General features: G+C 51.0%; 1 gene segment (V, D, J or C); it reads right to left on the minus strand.

Annotated features, from left to right (window-relative positions):
• Window positions 1-10,149: 10,149 nt before the first annotated feature.
• On the minus strand, window positions 10,150-11,540 carry LOC137348481 (T cell receptor alpha variable 4-like). The segment is given in 3 exon segments: window positions 10,150-10,532; window positions 11,038-11,323; window positions 11,410-11,540. Coding segments are annotated over 3 exon segments (447 nt in total).
• Window positions 11,541-11,849: the final 309 nt, after the last annotated feature.

The following is an 11,849-nucleotide window of genomic DNA, read 5'->3' on the forward strand; positions in this document are numbered from 1 at the left end:
TGGCATGGAGGTCTCTGAGCCTCTGCGCCCAACTGGTAAAAAGAGGAGAAGGCACCCCTCCACAGATGTAACACAGGGCCCTGAGGTGCAGGGTCCATCTATTGGAGGGGAGCTGTCTCCTGTTTCGGGTCCCGAGGTTTCCCCTACCACCACCATCATCAAGGCTACAAAGTCTGGGCAGGAGCTCCCTACCCCTCAGGATGGAGGGGAGGGGGATGCCCCTGTACATGAGGCCCCTCCTGAAGGAATAGGTGGGGCCCTGCTTGTGGTGGGGAGCCTGCAGACGCCACCCATTCTGCCACTGTCACTGGGTCGGGTGCCCTGAGTGGAGGGGAGGGCGAGGCCCAGAAGGGTCGGGCCTCCCAGCCAGAATCCACTCCCAACCAGGAGACACCCGACCAAGTTATAACTGAACATGCTGCCCCAGCTGCTGGACCTGTGGGCGTGGGTGGAGCGGAAGATGGCCTCCTCTCTCCACCTCCGGTCTCAGCTCCAGCTGGATTTCCAGAGTCGGGAGCTTCCATCTCCCCTGGACCGCTCATTGGCCTGGGGACAGAGGTGGAGGAGGTCCTGAACCACTGGCGCCCAAAGGCTCCAGTTTCACAGTAGAACCCAGAGAGGATACCTCCGCCATCGATCCTGGGGGTGGGATCATGATGGAGGCGGGACCAGCTGGAGCGGCTGGGACGTCTGCCCCACAGTGTGTGGTGGGTGTGTGGGCCGCTGGCGGTGATGACCCGGAGGAGGATGGGGATTTGGTGTGGGTCATGGAGGATGACCTTGATTCCATCGCCAGTGAGGTGCTGGAGTGCCTCGTGCCTCCCATCGAGTCTCCTCTCATCCCCATAGCAGAACTCCGGGATTTCCTCGTGGCTTGCAGGGGTTGCCACAATAAAGTTCAGCTGGCCCTCGACCGTTGGTCGAGTCTGGTGCTGATCATCTAGTCCGTCCGTGCTGCCCTCGGGAAAGCGGGCAAGGGTGCGGGCGTGAAACTGGTTGAGAGGTGCCGTTTTAATGCGTTCTTCAATGGGTTGTTGGGGAGTGTAAGGCCAAGTGCAGTTCTGCCCTCCTCACAGTGAGGTGTTGGTGTTGGCGTTGGTTGCCAGCCTCAACATCAACGGCAGCAGGGGGTCTCACCATAGATTTCACAATATCTCAGTCCTCAGGGAAGGGAGATATGTGGTGAGCTTTCTGCAGGAAACCCACACCGTTCCGGGAGACGAAGCCACCTGGCTCCTAGAGTGGCAGGGTGGGATCTACATGAGGTACCTCACCCCTATTTCTAGTGGGGTGGCTATCTTGTTAGCCCCGACTTCTCAGCCGGAGATCTTGGGGGTCAAGGAGCTAGTGCCGGGCCGCTCACTCCACCTCGCCGTTCGCCTGGGTAGTGTGCCGCTCCACTTTGTGAACGTGTATGCGCCCACCCCGGTATGTTGCAAGCGTGCTTCTTTAAAGAAGTGTCCGCTCTCTTGAGCTCCATTGATAGCGGTGAGTGCATCATCATCATCCTTGGGGGGGGGGGTGGGGGGAGCGGATTTTAACCGTACCCTCGAGGTGGGGGATCGCTGCAGTCCCCAGTGCGGCCAAGCATCGGTGGAGAGGTTGAGGTGACTGATCAGCTCTCTCAACTTGGTGGACGTCTGGCAGAATCTCCATCCCGACTCCAGCGTCTTCACGTGGAGGTCTGGAGGAGGAGGGTCCCGAATCAACCACCTCTACCTTTTGCAGGCGTAAGTCTCCCGCGTCTCGGCGGCCTCCATGCGGCTGGTGCCATGCTTGGACCAGTACCTGGTGTGGGCGGAGTAAACTCCGCTCCACTCCGTACTGGCACTTTAACAAATAGCTGCTGGAGGACGAGCGATTCCAGGACTCGTTCCATCGATTCTGGGCCAACTGAGAAGGAAGCGGGGGCTTCTCCTCCTTGAGGGTATATTGGGATGTTGGCAAGACTAACATCCGCGTCTTCTGTCAGGAGTACGCCAAGGGGTCGACCAAAAGGCGGGAAGCCGAGATCGGGTGCCTAGAGAGGGAGGTGCTCAACTTGGAGTCCCACTTCGGTCATGCTGTTGCAGACTCGGCCTTGTGGCAGGCGTACAAAGGGAAGAGGCGGGTGGGGTTAAGGGATCTGCAGCTCATAGAGTCCTGAGGCGCATACGTGAGGTTGTGGATCCAGATCCTGGAAGATTTGGACTGTGCCTCACCCTTCTTCTACTCGCTGGAAAAATGGCGGGGGGTCCATAAGCAGCTCGTTGAGCTGCTGGCCGACGATGGATCCTCTATCACGGATCTGGAGGGAATGGGCCTCCTGGTCTGTACTTATTACAGTGTGTTGTTCTTTCCGGATCCATCCAGTGCAGAGTTTTGTGGGAGGACCTGTTGCAGGTCAGCCCGGAGGGTGCTGAAGGATTAGAGGGTCCACTCACATTGGCGGATCTGACTAGCGCCCTCCACCAGCTCTTGAGGAGCAAATCCCCGGGGAAGGATGGGCTGACCGTGGAGTTCCTCAGGGCGTTCTAGGGTGCCCTGGGGGACGATTACGTGCGGGTCCTGGGGGAAAGCCTGGCAACAGGGGAGATGCCCCTCCATTGGTGGAGAGCAGTCATTGTCCTGCTGCCGAAGAGGGGCGATCTCCACCTGCTTAAAAACTGGCGACCGGTCTCCATCCTCAGCATGAATTATAAGATCTTTCCCTGGGCTATGTCTACCCGCCTGGGTTCCCTGCTGGTCCACATGACCCAGCCCGAACAGTCCTACACGGTCCCGGGCTGGTCCATTCAGGACAACATCCACCTGGTCCGGGACCTAATCCTTTCTCTCCCTCAATCAGGAGAAGGCGTTCGACAGGGTGGACTCTGTGCACTTTCGAACTCAGGCCACATTTTGTGACCTGGGTCCAACTTTTATATGCTGCTGCAAAGTGTCTGGTCAGAGTTAACGGTTCCTTGACGGCGCCCCTTCGCTTTGGGAGAGGAGTGCATCAGGGATGCCCCATGTCCAGCCAATTGTACACCATCTGCGTAGAGCCGTTCTTGTGCCTGCTTCGCAGAAGGTTGACGGGATTGGCTCTGCGCGAGCCGGCCATGTGGGTCATCCTCTCGGCTTACGCCAATGATGTGCTCATCGCGGTATCAGATCCTGTTGACTTGCAGAGGATGTGCGACTGCCAGCAGACCTTTTCTGCCACGTCTTCCGCAAAGATCAATTGGGAGAAATGTTTCGGGCTCCTGGTGGATCAGTGGCGGGTGGGCTCCCTGCCGAAGGAATTGACACCTTTTGCGTGGAGCACCATGCACCTGCTCTATCTGGGAGTCCACCTGAGCCCCACTGAGGAAGCCTGGCCGGCAAACTGGCAGCAGTTGGAGGCAGAAGTCACCACTCGGCTGGGGCGCTGCACAGGACTGCTCCGAGTGCTTTCCTACAGAGGCCGAGCGCTGGTCATAAACCAACTGATGTCCTCGATGCTGTAGTACTGTTTGGTCACTTTGGCCCCGCCCCCTGCATTCACCACCAAGATCCAGAAGAAACTCGTCGATTTCTTCTGGGGCAAAAGAAAACACTGGTTCTGTGCCACGGTCCTGCGTCTCCTGATCGAGGAGGGCGGCCAGTCACTGGTGTGCGTCCGCACACAGGCTGCGACTCTCCACCTTCGGAACCCTGCAGAGATACCTGTACGTCGAGCTGGCGACGTATTTTTTCGGCCAGTGTCACTGCCTTCAAGACGACATGCAGCTCCTGACGGAAACCATTAGCTGCGCTTCTCTGAGGGAGTTGCCTGTCTTTTACTCTGATCTATTCCGAGTCTGGAACATGGTCGCCTCCAGTCAGGGCACTCCACCGCAGGTGGAGGAGAGTGCCTCGGCTATTCGGGCAGCCGACTCCGGGGACGGACCGGTGGGTGGAGGGGTAGCCGAAGCCCCCGGGATGCCCCTCACTGCGGGTGGCAAGGGGGCTCGGGAGAGAGGAGCGCTCCCGGCCGAGCTGACACCTGCTCGGCCAGAACTGCTGATTGGACCCAGGCCCCGAAACCCTCCTCGGGAGCCAGTCCTGCACAACCCGAGCAGCCTCTTGGAAATGCCCTCTGTACCATTCCAATTGGCGCGGAGGGGTTTTCTGTACGGACTGCTCCTGCACACTCTCCACTTCCTCGCCCTTGTCAGCCGGCCGGACACACCCTGGTGGTCCACGTTGCCATCTGGCGGCGAGGGGAAGCCCCGATGGAGGTCTCTCTAGATGGGAGTCCTCCCCCTTTCCATCGGGGACCTGGGGTGGAGGGTGTTGCACAGGGCAGTCCCGTGCAATAGACTTTTAAGCAGGTTCATGGACTCCCAGGCTGCCTGTTCCTTCTGCGGCCTGGACGAGTCCGTGTTCCATGTATATATGGAGTGTGTGAGGTTGCAGCCCCTGTTTGAGTATTTGAAGGGGCTGCTCCTCAAGTTTTGGCTGCACTTCAGTCCCACGCACCTGATCTTTGGGCACCCGGTGAGAAGGGGCATGGGCTGGGAGGAGGATCTCCTCATCGGTCTGCCAATGGGGCAATTCACAGGTCCAGGTTGCGGGCCGTCGGGAAGTCCGTCCTCCCTGATTGCCTGCCCCTCTTCTGCGGTTACGTTCGCGCCTGGGTGTCCCTGGAGAAGGAGCATGCGGTCACCTCCGGTACGCTTGAGGCCTTCCGCGACCGGCGGGCACCGCAGGGACTGGAGTGCATGTCGACGTCAAGAATGGCATTTTAATTTGAGTTTTTGGTTTATTTATCTGTTTTTAATAAAGTCATTTTTAAAAAGTATATAAAGGGGGCCTGAGGAATAAAAAGAACGTGTCAGATATAGCGCAGACCCATGAGGGAGCCCAAGCCCTGGGGATGATTCCTATCGACTGGTGCAGACCTGACACAACGTACAAATGCTGGGAAATATTCCAAGAGCCTGGGATCCAACTGACACAACAGGGAGCACAAGCCCCAGGAATGATCCCCACAGCCTCAGGCCTATCCAATACACCAGACAGGACAACCGCTGGGAATGGTTTCCAAAACCTGAAGCCAATGTAACAAACACGGAGGCAAAATTCCCGGATTGATTCTCAGAGCCTGGGTCCTATCTGACACAAAAGAGAACAATAAATTGTGGGAATAATTCCCGGTCTCTGAGGACTATCTGATCCAGTGACTCTATTTTTGCATTTCCTGTTACACATACAACCCACACTCTCCACCTGTTCTGTTAGGCGCGCACAAGCACACACACACACACATTCTCCACTTTTCGGTTCGGTGCATGCCGACTCTCTGCTTCCACCTTTTCTACAATACCTGTTACCCCTGCTCCTCTGTCACATGTTCCCCTGATGACCTTTCCTTCTGCTTTGCTCTATTCCCTCTGATACCATCTCCCTGAACTCACTGATCATCACCCAGGAACCCTCTCTCCCTGCTCCATTCCCTCTGATACCATCTCCCTAAACTCACTGTTCATCACCCAGGAACCTTCTCTCCCTGCTCCATTCACTCTGATACCATCTCCCCGAACACACTGAACATCACTCCAGGGATTTGCCAGTGACATTCACACCTTCACTACTTTAAGTTGTTCTCCACCTCCTTCACGTTTCAGCAGATTCATTTGGCGCCTCCCGGCCACGGGAACATCTCGAGAGGTTTCTGATCAGAGCCGAGTGTCTTCCACAAATTTCCCTCTAATGCGGAGCCGCTTTTCCTCTAAACACCTGATGCTCAGGCGCGAGGTCTCCTCTGGTTGAATACCACATCAGGTTAAGAGAAGGAAGAATTAACGGCCGCTCTGAAAGGCTTGGAATGATATTTGGGAATGGTGTGTGTTGATGCTTGAACTCTTTCTCTGCCCCCATCTCTCTCGCCCCTGATCGCCCACCACAAACATTCGGGGCCGCCCTGTTCCCTAAGCTTCAATTATCTTTAATTGCCCTCGATGTGTCTCTCAGCCCCACTGTCCTTTCCCCAGACTCGGGCAATCTCACTGGTGCACGGCCCCTTTAAGATGCGAGGACAGACCTACAGGTCGCAGCCATGAGTCAGGGATCACAGGGGCTGGAGACGGCTCGTGGTCCACTGACCCTAAATCAATGGTGGAAAATAACCAATCACAGTGCGGTGATGTGGGGAAACCATTGTTCCGTCATCCACAGCTGGGCCTACTGGCGTCCGCCGTGTTGTGGTGACGTATGCTCCGCCATCTTTGCATGAGGTTCAATCGCACAGGGTTGTGTCACGTACGGTCCGACATGTTTGTGTGGCGAACGGTCGGCCATGTTTCAGTGAAGTCACACAGTGCTCATATTTGTAGTTTATTGAAAAGAACAACTCGATTGAAAGGGAACCCGACTTCAGTTTCCATCAAAATTGCTGTTCCATCTTCCTCTATGAAAGTGAAAGTTTCGTCGGCGACAGAATATAAAAGGCTGTGGTTAAAGCAGTTGTCGATGAGCGCATGTGCGCTCCGGTCTCCCAGAGTGCAGCGCGACCCTTGCCACAGATAGGGGACTTTCACAGCCACTGTGAATTGTGGAATCGGCTGCCCTCCATGGCCCAGTCATTAACTGAGTGAATCCAAACCCAACCACCTTCCAGCCGGGTACAACCCGGGTTGTTGTCCCGGACAGACTTAAAATGAGGTGCCAACCTGGTGAAGCTACAACAAAGGATTACATTCACGCTAAACAGTGAAAGCAGCATGCGAGAGACAGAGTTAAATGATCCCACAACCAATGGATCAGATCAAAGCTCTGCAGACCTGCCACATGCAGTCGCCAATGGTGGTGAACATTAAACAAGTAACCCGAGGAGGAGGCTTCAAAAACATCCTCATCCTCAATGATGGGGAAGGCCAGCACCTCATTGCAAAAGACAAGACTGAAATATTTATAGCCATCTTCAGCCAGAAGTGCTGAGTGGATGATTGATTTCAGTCTCCTCCTGAGATCCCCAGCATCACGGATGCCAGTCGTCAGCTAATTCAATTAATTCCACGTGATATAAAAAAAACGGCTGAAGGCACTAGCTGCAGTCTGCAAAACTTGTGCTTCAGAACTGGCTTTACCTCGAGCCAAGTTGTTCCAGTACAGCTACAACACCTGCATCCACCCGGCAATGTGGAAAATTGTCCAGGTATGTCCTCTCCACAAAAAGCGAAACAAATCCAATCCGGCCAATTACCGCCCCATCAGCCCATTTTCAAACATCAGCAAAGTAATGGAAGGGTTCATTAGCATGCTCAGTTTGGGTTCAGCCAGGGCCACTCGGCTCCAGACCTCATTACGGCCTGGGTATAAACATGGACAAAACAGCATGATTTCCAGAGGTGAGGTGGGAGCCCTTGACATCAAGGCAGCATTTGACTGAGTGTAGTATCAAAGAACCCTAGCCAAATTGAAGTCAATGGGAATCAGGGGCAAAATACTGCACCGGTTATAGTCATACCCAGCACAATGGTTGTGGGTTGTTAGAGGTCAATCATATCAGCCTCAGAAAATCATTGCAGGAGCTCCTCAGTGTAGTGTCCTAGGCCCGACCATCTTCAGTTGCTTCAGCAATTAATTTCTGCCCATCATAAGGTCTGAAGTGCGTATGTTCACTGATGATTACAGTGTTCAGCACCATTCATGTCTCCTCAGATATTGAAGCAGTCTGTGCCCGCATGCAGCAAGATCTAGACAACATTCAAGCTTGAGTTGATAAGTGGCAAGTAACAGTGGCGTCACACAAGTGCCAGGCAATGACCGTACCCAACAAGAGAGAATCTAACCATCTCCCCTTGACATTCAATAACATCACCATTTCTGAATCTTCCACCATCAACATCCTGGGAGTTAACATTAACAGGAAACGTAACTGGATCAGACATATAAACATCATGGATAAAAGAGCAGGTCAGAGGCTGGGAATTCTACAGTGAGTAACTCACTTTCTGACTTCCCAAAGCCTTTCTACAAGGTACATGTCAGGAGTTTGATGTAATACTCATTACTTTCCTGAATGAGTGCAGCTCCAAAAATCTCAAGCAGCTCGACACCATCCAGGACAAAGCAGCCTGCTCGATCAGCACCCCGTCCAGCACCTTAATCATTCACTCCTTCCACCACTGGTGCAAACTGGCAGCAGTGTGTATCATCAACAAGATGCAGTGCAGCAACTCACCTCGTCCTCTTCGCCAGGACCTTCCAAACCCGCCACCTCTGCCACCTAAAAGTACAGGGGCAGCAGACGCATGGGAAGACCACCAGCTCCATGTTCCCCTTCATACCATACACTATCCTGACTTCGAACTATATCGCCGTTCCTTCAGTGTCTCTGGGTCAAAATCCTGGAACTCCTCTCTTAACAGCACTGTGGAGGCACCGACACCCAATGGACTGCAGCGGTTCAAGGAGGCAGCTCACCACCACCTTCTCAAGGGCGATTAGGGATGGGCAATAAATGCTGGTCTTGCCAGAGATTCTCACACCCCATGAAAGAATAAAAAGAAAGACCGCGGGTGTCCTGTTCAGCGAGAGAATCTATGAGCAGATTGGAGACGGAATGCAGAACATCACAGGAGGTGGAGACTGGTCACCAACCATAGACGGAGTGAACCAAAGAGATGGAAAGAAGAAACTCTACTGGTCCCCGTGGAAACAGATGAACAATAAATGTAACCCCTAGAGTGATAAACCACGATGACGAAAATGCATTTTTAAAATAGAAAGGGGGAGACCTTTATTTGGACAGCGCCTTTCACGGCCTCGGGACATCCAAAAGCGTCTTATAGTTAAGGAAATACGTTTTAGGTGTAGTCGCTGTTCCAAGGCTGGAAATATTATTTACACAGAGAGAGGTGAGAATATTTAATTCTCTGAGCGAACGTTTTGTCAATCTGACTCTTGTGGATGTGAAGGGATTTGGAAATCCAGATACTTTCCAGATAATTCCAATTGATCATCAATAATAAAACAATATCAGGTCGCAAACAATTGATACAATTGTCTGCCTGTCTGTCTGTTTATAACACATTGAAATACCGTTCCGAACGGAAGAGTTGTTATTCTTCTTCTTCAGACTATACAGTGACATTGGATTCATGAAAAACATTGATTGCAACAGTTCACTGTCTCAGTCAACCGTGCCGTAACACCTGTAATTTACTCTATCTGTAAATACACCGCCGTCTGCGGTATTACCACACAAAAGTATTGCCTGTAATCTCCAGCTGTCACCTGTGAAACCACTAAACTGACGGCTTGGTAACGTTTGGCCAAAGGTGAGGGGCTGGAGCGCCATCTAGTGGCGTCAGGCGGTAAACGGAATCCGACCTCTGAAACATTTGTATTCTCAATTTTTCAGGGAAACTGATGCAGATCAACATGAACTATTATGTTACAGTACTATAGTTGTCATTGTTTTACTTTTATTATTATTGTAACTTCTGTCATTTTATTGGTTTGCAGTTACGACCGTTGCCATTTTATATTAATTCTGAGATTTCTTGTCTCAGATTTCTGGTCTGTTCACGTCACTAACACATTACACGCGCATTTGCAGACATTGGAAGGACTTCGCGTTAATAATTCCTCAGTTCATATGATTGGATTTATAATTTGCTAGGCATAGAAGTCTTTCAACCTCTCGAATCATCAAGTACGAAGATCAAGCAACATTCAGTAACTCCATGACGTGAAGGTGATTCATATTTTGCCTTTGAGGTTTAATCTGTATGTTGAATCAGACTATATAATATATATATATATATATATATATTATATAGTCTGATATATATATATAATGTATATATATAATGTAAATCAATTTGATTGCATATCAAACAATACCAGTCGGGAACATCAGCACTTGAGAAGAGAGCAAAGCTCCCTGTGCACTGTCCAATGTCACACTCCCAGGACAGGTACAGCACGGGTTAAATACAGAGTAAAGCTCCCTCTACACTGCCCCATCAAACACTCCCCCAGGGCAGGTACAGCACAACATAATATACAGAGAGCTTCTGCCTGGAGCGGGCCCGATGAGGCATAACATGGTAAAGAAATAGATGTAATTGCAAGTAAACGGTAAATATTATTTCATTATGTTAAAATAATGACTCCGATAATATTGTTGCTCGTTTTAATTACATTATTTTGGCTTTTACTTGTATCACACACGCGCTGGAAACCATAAACTGGTCCTCTCCTCAGTGCTCATGCCCAGTGAGTTATTGTACAGAGTCCTCGTTACTTTATTTCACCGTGTCTCACTGCACTGTAATACACCGCAGCGTCTGACAGCCGAGTCGTGTTTACCGTAAGAGTAGTGAAGCCCTTCTCCCTATCCACAGATATTTTAAACCTTCCCTCAACTCTCTCATCGCCGAATGTGGAGAGGAGATACTGGGGAGCTTGATTGGAGAACTGCCGGTACCAGAATATAGAATCAGCTGTAGTGAAAGTAGCGTTGTGATGAAGTGAAATGGTTTGTCCTTCGGTTCCTTGATGCACCGACATCTGGAATGTCTCCGAGTGACAAGGAACAGCTGTTAAAGCAAGATCAATAATTAACAAAATGATAAATACAAAGAGAACTAAATACTGTGTGGTTGATACTGAGACAATGGACTAATCTACGCATTGTCTATCTATCTATCTGTCGGTCTTTCCATCACTATATCTATTTATCTATCTAGTCACCTATCTATATCTATCTCTCTATCTATATATATTAATCTACCCCCACCTTGCGCTATTTATCTATCCATCTCAGTGTGTGTGATGCAATTCCATGACTTTCTATCTATTTACTCTGTATTTTGCCCAACCAAACACACACTATCTCAGTTAACATATTTCGATGCACTGTATCTGAAGTAACAGCGCTAGGATATTGTAACTTTATCCAGATGGAAGTTCAAACACGGGTCAATAACATTTCTGAATATCACCAACACTTCTAAATGACTTGGTTTGGGGAAAGGTGAACCGTGCATCGGAGACACGGCAGCAAACAAGATATTGTGCATCTGGATGTGCTCTTTGACTCACTGTGTCCCCACGGCACAGTGATATAGTCCGGCGTCCTGGGCCTCGGTGCCATCTATAGAAATGGTGTTGGACTTCTTTACTCGGTCCAAGGACAGTGTGTAGCGTCCAGTAGTCTCAGTCCCCTGGTATATGGAGCTGATAAATGTCGGTGCCCCTGTCAGTGTTTGTCTGTACCAGCCTACTCTATCGCCAGCAGCAATGGAGAGCCGGCAGTCCAGTTCAACCCGTTCCCCTTCCCGAGAAACCACCTGCTCAGGGTGTGAACTCTGATCCTCACACTGAACGGCTGTGAACAAAAACAAAATCACTCAACAACCACAAGGTATTAAGAGATTGGTGAAACAGGGTGTCTGATCAGATAAATAAACTCACACAACATCAACAGCACCAGAACTCCAACTGGAACCAGGTTTTTGCGGAAGTTTCTGTTCATGACGGTGAAGATGGACAAAAGGCGGATCAATCAGGGTCTGATTATCCAGACTGGGTCTTGCTGCCGAGTCCCAGACTCTCAATGGTGAGGAGGGGGAGGAGCGGGGAAAGCTTTACATTCTCCTCGTACAGGGTGAGACTGATGGGCGGCATTCACCAATCGGACAGCAGGGGATGTCGTCACCCGATGTTATTCACTGTGGCTCTCGGGGATTGGCTGTTTGTCAAACCTTAGACCTCTTGAACCATCGCTGGGAAAGAATATCACTTGTCGCTGTATAGCAACAGGTTAAATTGTTCAGGAAGATTTGATCTGAGTCGTCTTTCTAACTCAAAATGTCATTCTTGGTCTTGGAATCGTAAACATTGACACCAAAAAG

This window comes from Heterodontus francisci, chromosome 34 (assembly GCF_036365525.1).
Source record: "Heterodontus francisci isolate sHetFra1 chromosome 34, sHetFra1.hap1, whole genome shotgun sequence".
NCBI classification, from domain to species: domain Eukaryota; kingdom Metazoa; phylum Chordata; class Chondrichthyes; order Heterodontiformes; family Heterodontidae; genus Heterodontus; species Heterodontus francisci.